At 36.3% G+C, this 24030-nt stretch overlaps 1 protein-coding gene across 6 annotated transcripts in view; it reads right to left on the bottom strand.

The window, feature by feature from the left end:
* The window catches only part of NAV1 (neuron navigator 1), a 256933-nt gene that overhangs the window by 190221 nt on the left and 42682 nt on the right, over nt 1-24030 (bottom strand). For all 6 annotated transcript variants that reach the window (XM_087889298.1, XM_034414207.3, XM_034414203.3 and 3 more), the window contains exons 2-3: nt 8084-8945; nt 6857-6963 (exon numbers count right to left, since the gene is read on the bottom strand). In XM_087889298.1, coding sequence (XP_087745424.1) covers nt 6857-6963; nt 8084-8916 — 940 coding nt within the window. In that variant the 5' untranslated portion in view covers nt 8917-8945. The remainder of the gene's footprint in view (nt 1-6856; nt 6964-8083; nt 8946-24030) is intronic.

Here is a 24030-nt window from a genome sequence, read left to right as displayed (position 1 = left end):
TTTAGTTTAACTCTAAAGCATCAACTCATGACCGAAGTCCTCTTAGGGAGAATTTTCAGATTAAGAAATCTGCACAGCTATCAGGGAGAGGAAATGAGGTGTAACAGAAAACAACAGCACCAATTGTAGCACTACCTGCCACCTTCAATTTAAAAACTAGAGAGGAAAAATGCAAGAAATTCAGAAAAATAGAAGTTTCTTTCACAGGTGAGGAAAACTTGAGAAAATACCAAGCAGATTTCAGAACAGCATTGGTTGTTTTCACACTACACACTAAGCCATCAACTAGACATCGAAAAAGTGGACTATTCCAGATGTTGCTGAAATACAACTCTTATAGAAGGGAGAACTTTAGAAAAGTTGAGGACTTTAAAAACTCTTTAGAACTTTAGAAAACATGTTCAATAGTAAAGAATGCTATATCATAATCCAGCAATAATTGGAGAGTGCACATTGCTTATTTCTCCAGTACATTATAGTTTATAAATCTTAAAGGCTGGGCTCATATAATACTCTTATCCAAAATGAATTAATTCTATTGACTCTTAGTCTGTTGTTTGAACTATAGGGGGTTAATTGGCCCTCTTCATATAATACATTAATTATTGCTGAATTAACCCGTTTTAAAGATTTGTTCAATAGATTGAACTATATTACATCCAAATAGCCTGATTTCAAACTTTAGATTACACCACAAAAATTAAACCTACAAAAATATGCCAATTAAAAGTAAGTAGAAGTGAAAACTTCATTTTATTTAAGTGTAATCAAACCACCTATATTCCTACCCCTTTATTTTAGCTATTTTCAGTTTGGTTGAGAGAGGTTGATTTGCAATTAGGACAACAATCTCTTGCCAAGTTTAGATTACTATGGATTTAGGGTGATCTGAATGACCTTCCCGCCCAATGACTTTTTCTGCAAAGCAATCCAAAATTTAATAGGAAACTGTTCCCTGTTCCCAAACAAAATGATTTGGCTAGATCTTACAAGAAAGTCCTATTCTTCAGAATTTTTCTGAATTTCGGTTCCCAGCATCTTTGGTTTAGATCCAGTGGCTGCAGATTTGGGGTTGGTGGGGGAGGCAGGAATCAATTAGTGAAACCATAAACATAACTATAACACAATTTTAATTTTTATCATAAGGTTTGGGGTGTTGAAGGTTTATTCATTTTTAAATTATGTTAAACTTAATAATTAGAACCCTCTGGCAGTGGGAGTGATTATCCAAAGAGAGGTTTGGCTCTTTTTCATCAGATGTATTGAAGCAAAGGCTAGAATAGTTCTTTGCCTTAATATAAATTAGGTTGGATTTGGGGACTTCCCAATTGGAAATCCCAAACTAGAATATTCATTTACAATTTTGTGATGCTGTATAAAATGTAATCTCTCCTTTAAGGTGAGCTTGACTCCTTTCTGGATGCATCCATGAAGTTTACAGCAATATGGAAGTGAACAGAAATTCCCTTCTTCTGGAATATTCTTCAACTTCTCAATATAGTTTACGGTCCTGATATTCCCTGGGGATTTTAATACCACCTGATCCTCCCACCCTAAGGTAGAAAATTCAAGTATTTCCTGCTTCAGAATGACAGTAAAGTAAATATCACAGTGATTTTTATTAACAGAAAAATAAGAAACCCTGAAGACTACAAGAAAGGTCACAAAGTGAATTGCATGTAGTTTGGTGATTACATGAATGCAGGAGTAACTTCCTTTCATGACACAGGAGCCATGGTGGTGCAGTGGTTAGAATGCAGCATTGCAGGCTAACTCACTGCCAACAGTCTGGAGTTTGATCCTGACCGGCTCAAGATTGACTCAGCCTTCCATCTTTTCAAGGTTGGTAAAATGAGAACCCAGATTGTTGGGGGTAATATGCTGACTTTGTAAACTGCTTAGTAAAGCACTGTGAAGAGGTATATACAGTGTTTCCCTGAAAATAAGACCTTGTCTTTTATTTTTTTGAACCCTGAAATAAGCGCTTGGTCTTATTGCCATGCACTCAAAAGCCTGATTCGGCATATTATCAGGGGATGTCTTATTTTGGGGAAAACAGGGTAAATCAAAATGCTATCAATTGCTACTCATGGAACAACTTGGGATTCTGTTAGAAGAAAAGTTAGAGAAAGATTACATATCCTGTGCTCACAATACCAAGGTTCTAACTTTGGTTACTCTTATAATAACCCAATGAAGTGCACAATTTGGGGGAATGTCCGCAAAGAAGTTAGGATGGGTCCATACTACTTATTTCTATTTCTATTTTTTTTTAGTAATGATCTATCTGAATCAGCTTCTCAGGAATTTCCAGAGAATTTTCATCAGGTTTCAAAGATCTACTTATGATTAGCTCCACTAGCTGATTAGCCTCAGATGATTTATTTATTTATTAAAGCACTTGTATGCATGGGATATTAACCTATAATGTTAACCACATGACTAGAACATGTCTTCCTTTGGATAATCCATTCTATGGCTTAAAACTCAATGAACGTAACCACTGATTGAGGCTAAGATGTCATGAACTTAAGAGCCTTCAGCTGTAATTGAACAGAATTGGAATTTGTATTATAAAACATAAAAGGGAGACTATACAAAAACCGAAACGAAAGCTAAACTTGGATGAGCGAAAGAAAGGAAAATCACATCACTTACTAATCCTGCAGAACATTTGGGAAACAAATAAGGACATTTTATTTTTATGTATAAGGCCTGTGTACCACTCTAATCACACTCGTTCTGAATGGCTTTTTTTTTTTTCTTCTGCTCCATTGTGTCCAATTTTCAGAGACTGCCTGGAAAAGTCCATGCAGTTTTCTTAACAAGATTTTTCAGAAGTGATTTGCATCCTAGGGTTGAGAGAGATGGCTGGTCCAAAGTCACCCAGCTGGCTTTGTGGTTAAGCCAGGACTAGAATGCACCGTCTTCCAGTTTCTAGCCTAATGCCTTAACTATTATATCAGATTGGCTCTTTTTATTTACAGTAGCACATTTAAAATATCCATTCCTCTATCTGTATATCTGCACCTTAATGTCATGGTATAGAAACACCAAATGAAATAAGCCAAGTAGGGAAGCGCATTGATGAATATAGATCTTACATAAACACACAAAGGCATTCATCCACGATACTACTTTTCAGTTTATCAGGAGAGTGACTAGCACAAGATCACCTAGTTGGTTTTGTGCCTAAAGTGGGACTACAACACTGTCTCCCAGTTTCTAGCCCAATGTCTTATCTGCTACACCATACTGGCTCTGAGTGGCATATGACTCCCCAAATCCATAATTTGAGTAAAAAAGCAAAATATTGATTAGCCTTATTCATTTAAATTCAAGTCTTATATATGAAAGTTAAACATAGCTCTTTTTTCCTCTATCCTACTAATAGACCCTGAAATTCAAAGCATTATTTGTTAACATAAAAGGGAATTTTGAAGCAACCTGCTATCTTATTCCATTTTAATGCACAGTATTGATGTCACTGATTGATTAAGATTATTTCTAGCACCCAGTGTGACTCAGAGCATCGTTAATTTAACAACCTCCATAGACATTTCTACCCACAGATCAGGTTTTTAACAGTTTAAACTATATCAGCATATAGCTAGATATATTTGTTGAAAAATACAGCTGTATAGAACGTAGAAATGACAGAAGATGCCAAGAAACTGGTGCATCAGTGACTACCCTATGCATTTTTTCTGATGTGATATAGCACTTTACATTATTATTAGCCATTATTAGTGATTTAAATGTCCTATGTATACACAGGTTATTTCATACCCATAAATATAAGTGTTGTTCACAACCAGGTTTCAATAGAAGAGAATATTTGTAGCTCAAGATTAAATTATGGCGCTCTCTGAGCTTTGTTATTTTCTTGCAAACATTTCATTACACAGTTAGGTAACTTCTTCCGTACACATCTGCAGGAAAACGACTAAACTTAGAGATCATTAAGGACTCCACACAACCAGGTTTGTAAATTCTGCTTCAAAAGCTTAGCTAACGATACTGGAACTCAAAATATCCATTCCTGAATACACTTTATCTATTCTCCTATCATAGGTAATGTCTTTCTCCAACATACTTGACTTTTTAAAAGGCAGTCAACATGTGAATCTAATACAGGTAGTCCTCGACTTACAACTACAACTGAGACCAAAATTTATGTTGCTAAGCAAGACAGTTGTTAAGTGACCTTTGCCCCATTTTACGACCTTTCTTGCCACAGTTGTTAAGTGAATCATTGTAGCCTTAAATTAGGAACACAGTTGTTAAATTTGGCTTCCCACTGACTTTGCTTGTCAGAAGTTCGCCAAAGGTGATCACATGACCGCAGGACATTGAAACCTTTCTAAATACATGCCAGTTATCAAGCATCTGAATTTTGATCCCTTGAGCATGGGGATTCTGCAACAGTCATAAGTGTGAAAAATGGTCATAATAATTTTTTCAGTGCCTTTGTAACTTTAAACAGTCACTAAATGAACTGTTGTAAATTGAGGACTACCTATAATATTAAGTTATCTGACTAATGTTGGATTTAAGATTCAAGAATGACTCCTCCGCTAAGAAATATGCTCCTTGGTAGATGTTTAGAATCAGTTCTTACAGGATTATTTCAAGACTTCAACTACAATTACTATGAAAACGAAAATGTATTTCAGTTCCATATATTAAACGAATCACACATTTTTCTGCTGAATAGCCTAGAGTTTAAAAGTGCCGTTCATTCCACATAATTTTAAAAAATGGAACTTAATTTGCAATGTGATCAGAACACTGTCTCTTTAAAATACATTTCTCGATTTACCAATAAAATTGGAAAAAGAGTTTGTCAGATGGGAAAGGAATATTTTGAGCCATCAGGTGAAAGAGTTAAAGAATCTTTCTTCTCACCAGTTCTCTGCAAGTATGCAAGCTCATAGCTGCTTTCAGCTTTAAAAGTAAAATTCTCTTCGGAAGAAGGGAATATATATTGCAGCATTTATGTGTAGTTAAGCCTTCATTTGATTATTAAAATGCTGTCTTACAATTCTGATCATATTTTCAGACTTGATCTTAAACACCGGATATAATACTTTTCTGTAAGAGTGCCAAGCACAGTCATAAAAAGGGTATTTGTCAAATATGTTATCACATTTCCAGCTATGCAGAAGTAACCCCACCCCCACCCCCACTGGGTTTAACAGTTGTTTCCCACTCATCTCCCAAAAATGTAGATTTGCAATCTCAGATTCTTTTCTCTCATCTGATCTTCTGAAATCTCATTCCTAATTCCACTTTATTTAATAACTACTTCCAAAATGCATGACCTACTCTTTATATAGCAAACTACTTAAAACAAGAGGTGATAATCATAATCCTTTTACATTTTTGTAAAGATTTTCAAAGAGAAATTGTCATACAGTATCTGTAACACTTGATACATCAGGAGATAGATGTTTGATGTATTTGAATATTAGTCTTACTTAAAACTGAAAAATCACAATGAGCAAAATATTTATTGGTAGTTTTTGCTTATCAACTCTGTTGTTTAGTGACCATTCAAAATTACAATGATGCAAAAGAAAAAAATAGCTTTATGACCAATCCTTGCATTTATGACTACTGCAGTGTCCCATGGTGATGTGATTGCCATTTCTGTGCTTTGCAACTTGCTTGCAGCAAGCGGAGTTAAGTAGAGAAAGTAGAAGTAAAATCATAAGTTGCAGTCATATGATCTTTCACTTAACGACTGCAGTGACTTGCTTAATGACCAAATGGGAGTGAGGTCATAAGCCTCTTGCAGTCATGTGATTTCTGCTTAGTGACTGCTGTGGTTGGTGACAGAGTTGCTGGTCCCTGTTGTGATCACTAGGTGAGGACTGCCTGTATGCATTCAGGCACTATGCAGAGAATCCCAAACTCTGAATTCTATTTCTGAAAACACCAATCCCTCTTCTTTCACTCTGTGGAACCTATTCTGTAGGTAGACTAACCTCCTCGTCAGTGGTGGGTTTCAAATTTTTTTACTACCGGTTCTGTGGGTGTGGCTTGGTGGGCGTGGCATGGCTTGGTGGGCATGGCATGGTTTGGTGGGCGTGGCAGGGGAAGGATACTGTAAAATCTCCATTCCTACCCCACTTCAGAGGAAGGTTACTGCAAAATCCACATTTCCTCCCAATCAGCTGGGACTCGAAAGGCAGAGAATAGATGGGGGTGGGGCCAGTCAGAGGTGGTATTTACCAGTTCTCTGAACTACTCAAATTTTCCGCTACCGGTTCTCCAGAACTGGTCAGAACCTGCTGAAACCCACCTCTGCTCCTCGTGATGCATCCCAGACAACTTTGTCACAACTAAATAATTTACACATTCTGGCTACTGGGCCTCAGAAGGATCTCCCAGCAAGAAAAAGCAGCATGAATATGCCATACAAAATGAATAACCTATTCTGGTTTAGTCAAGTATTTTAAGCTCAATTCAGGAAGTTTCAAGGTCATTCTGCTAACCTAATCAAGACTAATCAATCAGCTACTTTGATGGTTATAATAGACTACCATTATACTGTAATCAATACAGTTGGCGGGTCTGAGGTCTCATGCTTTGCATTCAAAGCCTCAGTTCAAAACCGAAGGAAGAACAGTATTGGACAATGGAAAATGACGATTAGAAATTCTCCCCCACTAATCAGTTCACAAATGTCAGTGTCCAAGAAGAATCATGCATGTGGTTACTGCTTTAAGACAGGTAGTTGCATCATACATGCAGCACTCCAAAGCAGATCCACTTTCTTTCGCATCCATGTGTTATGGATTCTGAGCCCCTGGCCCCACTAAAGAGGTAGTGATCCCATCTTCTTACTTACTCATGCCTCTCAGGGTGAGTTCAGGCCCTTCGGGAGGGCTGGGCTGCTGCACATCCCCCATCTCTTCCTTCTGAGGAAGGCTGCTCTTCTCTTTCTCACCCTGCCACCTGGTAGGCAGAAAAAGCACAACCAATCAATTTCTCTTCGTATCCATAATGTATCAAGGCTGTGCAAATACTTAATTTGTAAACAGTCTGAAGGCCATTCACTGAGTCATCAAATCAAATTTTCAAACTGAAGTAATGATTTATTTCAAATCAAAACAGACACCTCTTAATCAATTCAATCCAGACCAATTCAGGCCCTTTTTATATATGCGCACACGGGTTCAAATCAAATTATTAAGATTCTGATCCAAGTTGAATTAGACTAATTTTCCAGATCAAATTGTTAATTTCAGTCAGATCAACTTGCCAACCTAAATCAACAATTCAAATGGGAGTGGACCCAATTTGCATAGGCCTATTATACTGTATATCTCCAACTATCTTAACATAATGCACAGAAGGGCTAGAATTATTAAACCATAATTCTGTCTCTTGCCTGATATAAAGCAAAGGGCAGGTTCTTCTAGGAGGAACCAATTTCTTTGACCTAAGGTGCCAAGTCCCAGACTCACATATCACATGTAATGAGTGCAGTAAATATTTTAGTTGAATGAACCAGCACTAGCATATGACAGCGGTTGGCATATGTCAGAGCAATTCTGAAATTGTTATGATACATATATATCTCCATGAGCATATAATCCAATATGCCATCAGGATGCCACAGCAAGCTATCTACAGTGGTCAGGCAATAATGCTATCTGAGAACCTTGGGAAGCAATAAAACAATTTTGCTACAAGCACTTGTCTATGTAGATCTATTCAAATCAAATTCTTAACAAGTCTCACTGTGTTAATGAATTTGGCCCTAAGTGATAGCTTGTTTTTAGTGCTAGAGTCTAAAAATGGAGTTGCTCTTCTCCCACCTTGGCTCATAATTTTTTTTGTAGCATGCAAATGCTAAACTTTCTCAAGAAAACTAGGGCTAAAAGGATGGTATATTTCCTACAATACATCTTATTTAGTAATATTTGGATAATGGAAAGCAGAGCTAGATTTAGATTTTTTTTCTATTCATCTTTACTTTATTCAAATAATAAAGGCAGGATAAAAATCAAATAAATAAGAAGATATATCCTAAGAAAGCTATATCTAGGAATACATACTCAGTGACACTTACCGATAATGAAAAGGGGCGACAGCGGCCATAATGGGATGGTTGTGCTGTGGCACAGAAGAAAAACTGATGGGTGCTGTATGTAACACAGGTCCCTTATTAAGGTTGCTTGTATCCAGAGAGATTGTCTGAGGATTATCTTCTTGCTTGGGTGTTCCATTTTCCTTCCAGTTGACTTCTGAGGCTGATTGACCTTTTGCTGGACAGCTCTGAGGCCTCTTTGTAGTAGATCCCTCTGAAGTCTTTGACATTAATGTCTCATTATACAGGTTGAGATATGAAGGGCTCTTTCCTGGCAGATGAGTGCTCTTTGCCGGTTCAGCAATTGTGCTGGGCTTTCCGAGGACCTTCACAGCAAAAAGGCTGCTATTACTTTCACCTTGTTTAGAGGTGTTCTTTACTTTGTCAGTTGTCTGAATAACAGCTTTCTTCACTATCTTGGTGGGTCTGGAATTGGCTTTTGGTAAACCACAGGGATTACTGTAGCCAGACACCAAACCTGAAATAAGGCTAGAGTCCATATCCTCAGTCTCACCATGGCTCCCAGATATGTCTGTTTTCTCCGGTCTAGGACTTGCAGCAGCTGGAGCCTTAACCACTAGCTTCTGCTTCGGTCCTTTAGGAGCTCCACAGGTTGAACTTCCCTGTGCCTTCCCTATCCTGGGAGATGATATTCTTGGTGAGGAATATGCTCCCACACAGTTCTGTTTAGGGGGCAGTTTAGGAGATGCTGCCAGAGTATGTATCTTGCTATGAGATGCAGCTCTGGGAATAGGTATAGAGGAGGCATAATGGCTGCGTCCAGCTGCATTCACATTGGCTGTTCCATTCATCATCAGCAAAACTTGGATGGAGGAAGGTCAATCTGAGAAAACACAAATCAAAGCATATTAAGTCTGGAGCTTCAAAGCCAAACCTGTTCAGCACAAGGATGTGTACATCTGCAAGTGAAAAACTTTCCAACCTTTTAAAATTTAGTTTTATTTTTTTTATAATTTAGTTTTAATATTACTTACCAATAAGACAAGAGATTGCCAGCTGTGTAACACTGAAATTGCTGTTTTCTGCCTACATAATATTGAAATCAAGCTCACCATCTAAGATAATAAAAATAGTTTCTGGGATATGCTAAATTTAGCTTTGGTGCTTTTATTTATCATTTAAACAATATTAAGTAGAAAGTATGTTTTTAAACTATAAAAATAGCTTAAACATAGCTTTTTAAAAAAATTAAGCTTTTCCATAAAGGATGAATTGCTAATAAATATTTGAATTTGAATTATTTCAATAAACAAAGGTCATTTAAATCAAATCAAATATGGCTTATTGATGTATCTCAAACTGTCAGTTCCACTATTCTTCAATTTTATAAACGTATCAACCTTTTCTTCACATTTATACAGTTAATCAAATTAATATAATAGATTTACTCCTATTTGGTTTACTGAAAAACAAATCAAACCTAGTTACTATGTAATTTAGCATGATAGATAGAAGGAAGATATAAGAAACTAACACTTTTCTATGCAACTATTGGTAAACTGCTCCAGTGGTTTATAAACTGAACTGCATTATGTAAAGAAGTAATATTCCATTTGGGTAACAGCATGCTAAATCTGGTTTCTTTATGATCATACTAAATTAACATGAGGGAATCAATATTTGAAAATAGACTATTACTATGTGTAGATAATTTACAATTAGATTCATAGTCTAACACTTGTTGTAACTTAATAATTCAAGTCCTAACCAAGGACCTATGAATTATTAAGGAATTATCTGCTCACAACAATGTGAGATCACAACTGCCAAGTCTTTAGCTGGTGTTGGCCTTCATTTACATCATGTTCTTCCCAAGAACCTAGAATGTTGTCATATATTGGTATAATATATTTGCAGATCCAAGCAGTGTGGCCTGTACAATGGCAGACAGAAAATTTGTCAATGTGCAGATTTTATAGGTGCCATACAGGATTATTTTGGCATGGCACCCATTGTGCTGATAACCACTGGGACAACTATGGTGAACTTATGCCCTCATCTCTGAGTTTCAGTTTTCAGATCTTGATACTTGTAACCTTCTCCTATTCTCCTATCTCCTTCTGCTGCCACACCATTTATCTACTTTTTCTTCTTTTCAATCTGTTACAGAATTGAAATAGGTTCAGTAATTGTTATAATCAATATGCAGGACTGATTCATATGTTGTAGTCATGCACGGTGACAGATCTCATCCAGGCAGAAGATATTGTACATAAGTACGTGTATTTTAAAAATTAAGAGTTGGCAAAGGAAATGGATACTGCATACTTTTATGATAGCACACAAAAGATTCCGCTACAAAGTTTGAAGAATGCCTCTTCTCCATTAATTATGTAATGGCCTTGATTTTGTTTTTATCTCTTTCTATGTTTGAAAATATTTTAACCAGCAATTTATCAGTGGAAGTCCTGACTGGAGAACCATTTATAAATTTGGACGAGGCACAATAGTTTATGTTTAATTTCCCATTTTTCTTTTTGTTCTGTAAACTGATTCCACTATTTAAAATTTAATTATATAATACAATATTACTACACATTTTATTATTATATAATAGTTGTATGTTTTTACAGCTTCTTTTTTCTTTCATTGCATAAAAGAGAGAACTAGACTGGCTCTGTTGCTGCTGCTGAGCGTCAATGGGTGGCCAGCAGAGATTAACAGCCTCAAATCTGTACATAACTTGATTTGTTTCCCAGCTGTTTTTGAATTAGCAAAGGATCATAAAAGTCTAATCATTCTTTACAAGAAAAATAACTGCAAATGTACTGCTGTCAAACTTGCAACAGGGAAAGAAAATAAGTTGTCCCCAAACAACAGAAGTGTGAAAGAAAGAATTTAGTCTTAAGATACAAAAGAATTTGGCAAACATATCTCAGATTGTGAGTCTTTTACATTCTACATACAGGAAGGAACTACTTTCAAACTAAAGGAAGGAAATAAGTTTATTTATAACATGTTTTGGAAACACTTATAGGAGGAGGGAAAAATAATCTGTGTTTCTGAGTGGCATCGCTAATAAGGAGATGTTCCGAATGTTCTGAAAAACAAATATATTACAAATATTTGTTTTATATACCACTTTTTCTCTATGAGCTTAAAGCAAAATACAAAATGATTCCTTTTCCCATTTTCTCTTTGATAAAAACCATATGAGGATGGTTGGGTTGAGAGAGAGAGAGAGGGAGGGAGGGAGGGAGGGAGGGAGGGAGGGAGGGAGAGCCCCAAGTAACTCAGAGCCTCCCAAGGTGAAATTGAATCTCCAGCTTCTTGACCTTACAGGATCAAAATTCTGTTCAAGGTTCTATTGAACACATGTTATATTTTATAATATATATAACGTAATAGAATTATAATATAATGTTATAGTAGCATATGCACAAAAATTCTAGGAGTTTTAGTAGACTACCACCTGAATATGAACAAGCAATATAGAGTTGCAGCAAATAGGACTATGCAATCTTGGTCTGCATTAACAGAATAATGGAATTTACAGTATATGATTTGAAAAGAAACTAGATGCTTTAGAGCATGAAGCATTGTATTCCAATGACAGAAGGTATATCAGTATGTACCCGTGTTTCTGAGAAAATAAGACCGAGTCTTCTTTTATTTTAGACTTGAAAATAAGCACTTGGGCTTATTTTTGAGGCGGTCTTACTTTTTTTGAAGTGCAGCAGACCAGACTCGGTGAGCTGGATGCACCGTCGTCTCCATTCCAAACCTTCAGCGTTTGGAATGGAGGCTTTTTGGTGAACTGGAGCAAAATCCTCCTCTCCATTTTCCTCCTGTTTGCCAAAAAGCCTCCAGTGAGCCTCCCAAAAAGAGGAAAAAGCAAAGCAGCTGGCCACGGAGCTGCCGGCTTCAGGGAAGCAGTCCAACAAGCAGAAGCGCTGCGCCTAGAAAGAGAAGGACAAAAGCGGTATTTGCGCTGCCCCAAGGGGCCAGAGGGCTGCAGCTGCAGTCGGACAGTTGCCACCCCCCATGCCCACGCTGCCACTCGTGTTGGCCACACCCATTCCCCAGGCTTATTTTCAGGGTAGGGGTAATATTAGACCCACCCACCCCTGAAAATTAAGGTTGGGCTTATTATTGGAGTGGGTCGTGTTTTGAGAGAAATAAGGTATATGTTATTTATTATTTTATAATTAACATTCCTATGCCATTTTATTCCAACCAATTTACAGCTGGAGCATTGTGCCCAGTTTTGAAAATCATATTTTTACAAGGGACAAAAAGCAAGTTCAAAAAAGAGCTACCAGAGTGATATGTTATCAGTAAAGCTAAGTCCAATATGGAACAATTAAAAGAATTGTTACACCTAATTTGCAAAAGAGAAATGTGAGAAAAGAAATAACAGTACAGGACCGAGTAATCTCATTCTCCTTTAAAACTGTAATCAGGGCAAGGAGCAAGAGGTCAACATTAAAAGATAATTCAGGGTGAATATTAGATAGAATTTCAGAGAGTAAAGCAGGCGAGCAGCAGAATAATCTGCCTCTGACAACGGTAGAATCCACTAACTAGAATTTTTCAAATGGATGGTGGATTAGATTTTATGTTAAGCACAGCAAAAAGTATCAATTCTCCTAAATCTAACCCTATATTCAGTAAATAATTATCAGCAGAAGCGTCATTTTTTCAGTGCAGCCAGGTATCTTGCTGTACTTGAATCGGAGAATTTAAGCTGCCACTAGACACTAGTTTTTGTTTTGTTGTGTTGTGTTATGTCAACATGGCTTCCCTCTGGAATATCTGTCCTGCCACTCATTCTAATAAAATTTTCCATATTTCAACCCAGCGTGAATGTAAAATAGAGGAAATTTATTTATTTATTTATTTATTTGATTTGATTTCTATACCGCCCTACTCCCGAAGGACTCAGGGCGGTGCACAGCCAAACAATAAAACACATCCATACAAAATTTAAAAGTAAAATAAAATCAAATTAAATAATTTTGGCTCCGACAAATTTAAAACCCCGAACTATTTAAAACCAATTTTAAAATTGAATGTATAAAATACTAAAAGATATTTAAAATTAAAAATCTTTTATGAAAGTGGGAGAAAATTAGGCCAAAATTACTGGGGGAACAATAGATTCACCTCACCCTTAACCTATACAACTATCACTCCTCATAGGTTACAATTCTGTACGTGCAGGAATTCAAAATTCAAGTTGTATTTCTCACCAGATGTTTGCTGACTAAAACATCCTTCTTTCATACACAAGATCCTGTATTGCCTGCCAAACTGTTACTCCGGAGCTGGAAGGCAGACTCACCAAAACTATGCTTATTTATGTCACTAAGCATTTAAACTTTTCTGGTAATTAAACCTTCTCCACCCTATTAAACTTCTCAGAGTGTAAGGAATTTATCAATGGCCCCCTAACAACCAAATCATACTGAGAGAAAAAAAGAAAAAGAAAAGAAGTATTTTCGACATTGATCTTAATTTCCCCTTATCACTATTTCAGACTATTCCTCCAGCTGCTATCTTGGCTCTCAGCTGGCTCCATCTGGAAGGGCAGGAAAGAGAGTTAATTCCTCAGAGGAAGTTTGCTCTGGATTTTATTTTAATGTTTTTTCCCATGATACTTCAAGGACACTATTCTCAGTAGCTCATTTCCGTGGGAAGCTGCCACCACCTTGGAAGTACAATTCTGGAAAAGATACATACTACAGAAATTCGATTTTCCAAATGTCAACTGGCCACACTATGTCCCAGTCACTTATTTCTGCAACTATTCCCAGTGACATAATTACATGAAATACAAAGCTGAAAACTTTAGGTGATAATATTCTACATTAAGACACATGATTTATAACTGACCTTATTCCCAACTACAGATCCAATTCATATGACCCATCTGTATTCAGTGAAATCTTTCATAGATCATGGTGAAAGAAGTACCTTTTATGTCACTGCAACTACATATCTAACAAAGAGGATTTATACTTTTCAGAACTAAATATCAGAATTTTCTCTACATTCATTGGTCTTGTAGAGAACAATATATTATTATATTATAGAGATTATATTGTATTATTATACTATGATATTATATTATAAAGATATTATATTATATTATAAAGATATTATATTATAGAATATTATATTATAGCTTATATTATAGAATATTATATTATAGATTATAGAATATTATATTATAGATTATAGAGTATTATATTATAGAATATATTATATTACAGAGAATAACATATTTCCCTCATAGGTAGCCTAAGATATTTTGCCGTCTACACAAAGAACAAGTTGCATCTTCCCTAATATTAAAGAAAATTGATGGACAGTTAAAAACTTATTTTAATAACGATAATAGGACAGTATTGTCCTCTGCACCCAAAGATTATTTTTGGAAATGTAAGCCAAGTCAACTAAACACATTTCTGTCTTCTAACAGAGACAAATGGTTGAAGGTATCTTTCCTATTCCCTCTGTTCAGAATGGTAGGTAGGGACGGTAGGCATTCAGGAAGAACAGAGAAAAAAAGATTGTACCAAATTTCTACCCTCCGTAGAAAAAAGATTGTACCTAGTTCATAGGATAAATGTGGCACAAGGAAGAAGCCAGCACAGAAAAGATGTAATCACCGCAGAAAGGTAATTCTAGCTAAAGTGGATGAATGCAGCTCTGCCTAATCTAAATGTAAAGTAGTCATTTTGATAGGCCTTAAAATTGTTGTGTCTTGATGATTCAGGGTAATGTATTTATTATTTCAATTTATATGGTGACCCACTTCAAATCCATGACTCAGGCTAGCACTGAAAATTTTACCTACTTGGGTAATGAATTGTCTATAGAAAAACAACCAAGTTCAGAGAACACAAAGGACTCCACAGTTCAATCCTTTTTTTTTTGTATCAAGTTTTTTATTTTATATTACATATACATATCAATGTGTGAACAGTGTGACATCTGGGTCCTCCTTTTTCCCCCCTCTCTTTAATTCTTTCCTTCTGGTCTGGTAATTTTCTCAAAGTGTCTGATCAGCACTTTCAATAGTTCTGAGTAAATCCTAAATTTCCCTTTTGGGTAAAAAAAAAAAATCCCTCTCATCCAGTTCCACACTGTTCACCAAAATCCACTCCAGCTCAAAGCTTAGGTGGTCATTGGCTGTCCCAGCTTCATGGCAGCCGTCTTAGGCTGTCCCTTCTCCTCATTCTGGCTGAGAAGGAAAATGAGCCCCGGGTTAAGCAGAAGAGCTGTAACCCGGGGTTACGGAGCGAGACCTTGCAGGGCATCCCTTTTTGCTTCACTGCCCCTCCAAGGTGGCTTTGGCTTCTTTTGGAGCCCACCAATGGGGAGAACTCAGCATGGGAGTACAGAGACCTGCTCTCTGTGTCCGATCTCACTGCGACATCAGCCGAAAGTCTCACTGTTCAACCCTGAACTACATAAGTTCTCTAATATTCTCTAACAACAAATTTAACATAAATATTGAACCAGCTTTGCTATACATCCAGATTCCCAAGCAAGCCCGATAACAGAGCCACATCTTTAAGTCCTTATGTAATGCCAGCAGGGCCCCAGCACTGATCTAATATCGATGGATTGTGTTCCAAAGGATTGATGCCATTTTCAGACTCATGGAAAAGTTTCTTCAGCAGGTTTTGTTTGACTGGTGCTTATTCAGTCAGCATCAAGATTCCCACAGAAATAACATTAATATATTACTTAATACTCTATGAAACATTGGTTATAATAGCAAAATAGCATACTTCAACTTATTTGTTTGTTTAATCTAGCTGTGTAATGAACACCATTTTATGCTCCAAACTTTATATTGAGTTCTTCCTCAATAGCATATTGGGTCTCATCTCATGTGATGAGTCCATTATCTGGCACTATATACTCAAATATTTTTTCTTCATGTGGGTTTTCTTGATAAAATTCAGGAATTTATTATGTTAACTTTCTCCCACATAGTATGAAATGATGCCTAATTGCACAAAGCCAAACTGAAAACGTTGAATTGTAATAATCTTGTTTATTCAATAAAAACTCTTTTAAAAAAAAGAAAAGAAATGATGCCTTTTCTGTGGCCACAAAAGTAATCATCCACCTCCAGCATCACTGATGCCCAAAAGAGGGTTTTGTGTGTTTTAACTGGGCAGTTGGGACGACCTTCAAACATTGGTGTACTGAGTGGAAACATATACTCTTGGCAGGCACTGCCAGTACATTCCTTGCTCATGCCACTCAGGAATACCCCAGCCAAAATAAGGCAGCATAGTAGGATTTGAGAGGGATATAATGCACATAGAAGAATCTCTTCTAAGAGTCTAAGAATTCCCTCATTTTTTCTCTTTCTCCAAAAGAAATGAAAAATGGCCCCATTTACCACTCTTTCCCTGAAATAGACCTCCTCTGTACCCTAATTTTTGACATCTCTTCCTGCTGTTTAATATTCATTTTTCTCTTTATCTCCATCTAAATACAAGCTTTGACAATGACAAGGGAGCAATTGTGCCCTTAGAATATTTTTGAGAAAAATCTATAAATGAGCAGGTCCTGACAAAAGAATGTTGCCTTGTTCCAAAACATGGTTAAATATCTGACTCTATACTTCATTTACACCATTACTGTAGATCTGAGTGAGATTTTTCAAAGAGATAAGCTTCAATTCAATCTGAAATAAAGAATAAAGTGAAAATAGAACTTTTAAATTTCTAAATTTCAGTCAAAAGCATCCACACACTTCAGGGGTGAAATCCAGCAGGTTCTGACAGGTTCTGGAGAACCAGTAGCAGAAATTGTGAGTAGTTCAGAGAACCAGCAAATACCAACTCTGGCTGGTCCCAGAATGGGGTGGGAATGGAGATTTTGCAGTATTCTTCCCCTGCCACACCCACCAAGCCACACCATGCCCACCAAGCCACGCCCACAGAACCAGTAGTAAAAAAAATTGGATTTCACCACTGACACACTTCCAGATATTCTTGTTAGTTCTCAGTCAAAAGAAATGGCAAAAATCTTCCTAAATTGGATGATATATATTTTCCCTTACAAATATGCCTTTATAGGCATAAATTCTCTTGAATGCTCCAAGTGAGTAACAAAGTTAATTTTAAAGAAACAAAAACAAAGCTTTTACATAGTTTTTAGTATTATGCTTTGTCCATTTTTTTTTTAAAAAAACTAATGAATCTATACCATGCTACAATCCAAACATGCCTTGGTCTTCTTGCACAAATAGAACATACCAATTGTTATTGGTTGGTTGTGGCTGTGAAGGGGTTTCAAGCTCTACAGCCTGGATGCTTATTTTTTTTACCCCACTCCCTACCCAGATGTCTTAATCTTGAATGAACAGTCTCACAACATGAAGGGAGAGCAAATCTCTAGAGCAACGTTGATGCTAATAACAAATGACATTGGGTAACATTCTGTCCAAAGCAACAACAAGCCTAAGCTTGTTAAGTACCTTCCCCCATCGATCTACTGAAAAAGAGCCAGCAAGAGACATGAATAAGTACTTTTTATAGCGCAACTATTTATATAAAGTGTTGTGAAAAGAGGTGATGACTAATTTATTTGCTCGTTACATTAACCCTATTGCCTCCCCTTCTGTGTATCACTGAATGCTCTGTATTGGAGTTTACAAACATTGAAAGTAATCTTGTCTATCAAAGTGACATTATTTTAAATAAGTATATAACAAACGGGGGTTCTGTGCAGACTAGACAAATGCTTTTTTTTTTTTTTACCAACCATTTGATCTCTTTGGAGCACAAATAGTTAAGGGTTATTATGATTTTTCCACAGACAAAATGTGTGAAATGAGACCCAAATTGAGAATGCGTAGGATGCAAATGTGGAGATATTTTGAATATTTTAAAGGTGACACACAGCTGTTAAAATACTGAAAGAAAAGGCAGCAAACAAACAAAGAACTGTGGATACATGTGCTGCCTGCAGTCAACATCGCATCATTTCCAAAGAATCACAAATAACAGTAATCAACACTCTATTTTCTTCTCATCTGGCAAAAGAAGCAGAGAGAAGTGGCAGGCATGGGCTAAATTCTAATAAAAATTCAGTTGTCAGAAAGTTCAAAAAAAAATGGGTGAGCTTTTCATTTTCAAGAGCCCCGAGTTTTCAGTCACCTATATTGGTAGTGCTGAAAGAACAGCTCCTGTGGGGTATTTTTAAGACTTCATTCCAACAGTTAAAGGGTTTTTTTAAAAAAAATCCAAGCAATTTGCTGTATGAAATACCTGCTGATATTTTCCAGCCTTATATTTCATAGATTTGAACCTTTTTTATTCCCTGTAATGATTGAGGAAGTAATTCTGTTACTCAGAACCTGCTTACGTAACCAAGGGAAAAAAGAAACTAAAATTATTGACAAAACTGAAATATAATTTTAAAAGCTTTCATTTATCATAATAATTTCAATAATGAAATAAGCAGCAAAAGATAATGGACTGGGACTGACTCATGACCACTGAATTCTAATAAACTTTGTAAAAAAAAAACTAGACATATGACATATGAGTGAATAGCTTTTAGGAATATGATAGCTGCAGCATTTGCCATCCTTCCAGGTTGTTTGCCATTACTGTGTCCACAATCACAGGTTCATAAAAATTGATTTATGTATATTAAAATGAATGCAAATGCCTTCTGGACAAAGAATCTCTCCATTCTTATGACAAGGTTTCTAATAGTTTTACTAAACACCTGTATTTTCTGAAGATTTGTATGATGATGTATTTTCCAAATGATGTTACTCTTTCCCCATTCTTAATTACAGGCATTAAGGCAGCTATAACATCAAAACAATACTTGGAAGCTGTTGGAATCTGGATGGGGAACTGAGACTTTAGCTGAACCCTGGCAGGCCTGATTGGTTTGTGTTTTAGGGGCTTCTGGATCTGGGAATTGACCATGATTGCTGCTGGATGGAGTTGCATTGATCCAAATAGATCTGTGTGCAATCTGGGGAATGTTTTGGAGTCATGACTCCTGTTGAGAGGAGGTGGCACTTGCACCAATACCTGGGTCAGGAAGCACTACTCTCACTTATCCTTGCACTGGTACTCGCCCAATTGACTACTGTAATGCGCTGTACATGGAACTGCCCTTGAAGATTATCCAGAAGCTCCAGATGCTTCAAAATGTGGTTGCATGGACAATTATGTCTGCTCCTACAACTGCACGTCTGCTTCATGAACTATAATGGTTGCCAGTTTGTTTCCAGGTTCAATTCAAGATGCTGGTTTTGACCTTTAATCATACATGGAACAAGGCTGGGTTATTGGAGGGGTTATTTCCCCTCCCCCTTACATGTATTTGGCCCATCAAGTCAGGAGGCCAAACATGTTATAGTTTATGTCTACTAAGCAGCTTCATCTGATGGTATCCAGGAGGTAAGCCTTCTCTGTGGTGACACCTGCCCTGTGGAATATCATCCACTCTAAATGAGACTGGCTCTGACCCTAACGATTTTCCAGAAATCCCTTAAGACATAGCTTGATCAGCAGGCTTGTGAAAAGTGGGGAGACCATGAAATGGCTTTATTATATGTAAGATCATGAATACACTCTTCAATGCTTTTAATTATATTTATGTTTTATTTTTAAGTGTTATTTTTAATTATTCTGTTTTATTGGACACCACCCAAAGCCCTATTTGTGAGTTGGGTAGCCCTATAAATTTAATAAATAAATAATGCTGAAATCAATATTATTTCAGATGATCCACTATCTTATTATATAAAGAAAATTTAAATATACAGAATAATCTGGCTGTATTCTGTACATTGTCTTTCTAATGTTAGAAGAGTCATAGAATTAAAAGTAATAAATTAGATCCAGTCTTAGTCATGCTTACAATTAACCCAATGAATTGACAGGGCAGCTAATCATAAACTTAAATCTACTGATTTGGATGATGCTATTCCAATAATCATTAACTCTAGATCTTACTCTATGAAATCAGAGTTTAAGACAGTGATCAGGAAAAGAGACTCAGATTATACAATTATAATTATATCAGGCAGCATCTCATGTAACTCAAGCAAGAATACAGATATTTTCCATTTGCTTTGCATTTTAAGACTCTTATTTTCTTGCTCATGAAAGATCTAAATTGGTTTAAATAGCTATAAAAAAAATCAAGGTAAAAAAAATAGCTAAAATAGGCATATAAAGGGTGAAGAAATCATGCTTTGGAAAGGTGCACTAGAAATCATCATTATTTGATTTCTAGTGTGTTAATCATGTTAGTAGCTGCAGCATCATAAAAGTCCTGTAATCCATTTGCAGAATGATACGAAGTAAGAGAAAACTCCATAAAGACATTTAGAGACCAAACTATAAAGAGCTCAGACCCAAAATGAAAATCCACATTTGGTTCCAGTGATAATTCTTTCTCTTGATAAGTATACTGTATGTTTTTAAATTGCAGACTATTTCTTCAGACAAGGCAAATGCAGATGAAATACATTTATGACCATCATTTTAAGAGAATCGGTTTGGCTCATTCTGCTCCTTAATCCAAGGAGGAGGAGAGAAAATAGAACTACTTTTGCTATTTATGCCAGATCTTCATTGCATTAAAAGCATCAGCACAACAGAAGCAATATATGTTGCTGTAACATACTGAGTTTTTAAAAAGTTGTTACATCCAGCATGGCTATCCAAAGCAATGAGACACACTGCTTTGCAGAAGCTGCCTCAAAAAATGTATATTTTATATTTATATTAATTTGAAGTTTATTGAGTTGTGTTCTGTGATGCACAATGATCTTCCATATATATTTAGTACTGGCCTTGGGCAAATGGCTACTTCAGGGACCTGGACAGAACTCGCATAGAAGCAGTAAAACACCCAAGGCAACTTTACTAAATATATGTAAGATCTAGAAATGCACTTTTGGGCCTCTGAATTTGAGCAGGAAGGAAAGAACTGAAGTAACTCTTTATTCTGCATTTATCTGCCTTTGTTTCTTCACTGTGTCTTATCTACTCAGTTCTTGCAACTAGTCACATGATAGGCCTGTTACCACAATATTCATATGTTGCTGTTCCCACAACATACAAAGGTATGTTGTGGGAACAGCAGAAAAGGGTTAGTTGACCTAAGCAACTAATTGGGAGAGGAATTTAACCCCAAAGAAGTCAGTAATGCACCATCAGATCTGGAAAACCAAAACCTGTCCAGCTAACCCTTCCCTACTCATCAAGGCAAAAAAATAAAATAAAATGAAGAAATAGAGTGGCTGAAAAAGCATATTTTCTTTAACAGCACAAAACCAAAAGATTAACTTATTGCAGTGACCAAAGTATACTTACTGATGCTTGCTTGGCCCATTGGGAAGAGCTGGCATATCATGAAATACATGTGGTATATTAGATACTTCCAGGACAAAACGGATGAAGCCTCTCTATTCCCCAAATAGCAAATTTTATAGAATATGATTGAATGATGCCAGAAGTACAAATAGAGCTGACGGGGTCACTAGGTGATCTGGCCAGGTGTGTTAACTGAATAGGGCCAATGAGACCACCACTACAGATATCTCCAGCATGCCCCATCCCATCCTTTAAGACAACAGGCAATAAATCTTTCCTTGACTTGGTTCACACTCTGGTGGGGCAGCTGTCACAACCACAAGAGATAGATTCATATTGCATAACTTTTTTGATGATGTTCCAATTTTTTTAAAAAAAAAGTTTCTCAGAGTATACTAACAATTACCTAATTTTTAAAGCAAATTTTGAAATATTAAATAACCATTAAAACAACAGGAAATCCTAATTTCAGCATAATGGTCAGCTTTACAAGTCAGAATATATCAGGACTGAGTGTCAGCTGCATCACTGCCTTAAAAGCTGCCTCTGATAAAGGGGTTAATTTGGAAAGCAAGGGTATATGGGACAAAAATAATTTTATATCTTATCTAGGATTTTTAAGAGATGGGGATGAGATAATTCCTCATGTTCACATTCTCTGGAGTTTAGTGATTTGGAAGCAGAATGAAGCTACAAAGAATCTCCTTGTTCACACAATCCAATCATTTAATTTTTCCCTATAGCTGCATTAGTAAGCTCCAAATGAAAAAGTGCAATCTTGGCAAACTCAACAGCAGCTGTTCGTGTCTTGGTGAATATGTTGAACTGCAGTCCTGTAATTTCCTGTGATCCGATTGGGAATTATTGCAATTGTGGCTCAACATCAGGTGAGCAAAAAGTGAGTCATATTTCTCAAATATTCCTATTCTCACCAACCTCCGTCCGTAGGATAACTCAACAATCTCAGTGAGTTTGATCACACCTAATACATCAGTGTGCTGTGCCAAGTTTTCAGCATCTTGGACTAAACTTGGCATATCTATCGTTTCATATCTTCACCTCCAGCCCTTGGTTTGTGGGACAGCTGTGATCTATTTATTTTCATTAACACAGTGCAATTGCTTTCTTTTACTTAATTGGAAGGGGACCAAGTAAAATCAAAGCATGGAGCCAATTATCTAGGTCAAGTCTGTATTGGGGGAGGCTTAGCAAATTAGATTTCATTCTCCTAGAAAAGTGTGACCCAGCACTAATAGGGACTCTTGCACAGCAAGTCTTTGCTTTGCTGTTCTGTTTGAAAATGTCATTCACTAATTGCATGGCCTACATTGCTGGTAGACAGTTCATGGAGAATAAGATAGAGCAAATCCACAATCCAATTTTTTCCAGTATTTTTATACAACATTTTGTTTTCAAAAAATACAAAAATATTGTTTTAAATTTCTTGCTAAAACCAGAGGGTAGGAGGTACAATCTTCACATAATAGACCCTAATTTTCTCTAGCATAAGAAAGACAACTTAAATAAGCACAATATTCAAATTTTACTTTGCAGAAGCACCATATAAACAATAGCTATGAACACAGACCACGATTTGATAAGACAAACAATTTAAAGGAAAAGAAGTTTCCAGTAACTTCAACTCAATTTGGAGAAAGAGGACCAGATACATTCAAAGAAATGTTCCATTTGTAAAAGCTAACTTTTGCATATTTGTGGGATTTATGAAATTCCAACAAGGCAGCCCTGTTTGCTGCCAGTTGCTCTTCATTTTCTTAATAAGGCTTTAGCGCTTGTAGTATTGCTCAGGAGTTATTGCCTGACAACTTTAGATATTTTTACTAAAATAATCTTGATTTCCTCTTATGTATTTATTGCATAACTTACATACATCATTCAAAAAACCTTTCAGTTCTGTTGTCCCAAAGGTGCTTTTTCCAAAAGGGATCTGGACTTTCTTGTTTTTTACACTTCTCATCCAAGAAAGCTTTTTCAGTTCTAACTGGTGGGGAATGGAATTTATATTCTTTGCAGTCATCTGGTTATTAGCACTCTGAGGGTTCGTCATTAGGTTTCTGAGGTTGAGACCACTTGTGGGTTTATCTGAATTTTTTTTTGTTTAAAAATTAGTTTTCCTAATGAGTTTTATATTAAATTTATTTTCATATTATGAACTCTCTGTTTAACATACTTTATAATGAACTTAATTCTTACATTTGTCTACTTGATTTCTTGAGTAGTGTTTTCCTTTCAATGAGTATTAGAGTTTTCAGGTTCTGCAAGTATACTTTCCTGGTTTAGATAACAGATAAATGGTTAAGCTTCAGAAACCAGAAAGCTCCAGTGTAAATAAAGACCAATATTATACAATAAGGGAAGATTTCTGTATTGCAATAATTGCAGTAAAAATATAGTCACACCAACTGAAACTTGCTTTCTTACCTATTCCCAAGACCAACATGTAACATTTGTCCTTCCAACAACTTTACTATGCTTCAATAGTAGAAATAGCTCTCCTAGTGGCTATTAGACACACACAAAAAGAGATGCTTTAATATCAAAGATGATTTGTAGCCTTTAATCAAA

This window comes from Pantherophis guttatus, chromosome 3, assembly GCF_059756535.1.
Source record: "Pantherophis guttatus breed Tessera chromosome 3, ASM5975653v1, whole genome shotgun sequence".
Classification (NCBI taxonomy): Eukaryota; Metazoa; Chordata; class Lepidosauria; order Squamata; family Colubridae; genus Pantherophis; species Pantherophis guttatus.
Note: the sequence above shows the minus strand (reverse complement) of the source record. Positions and strands in the feature narration are given on the sequence as shown.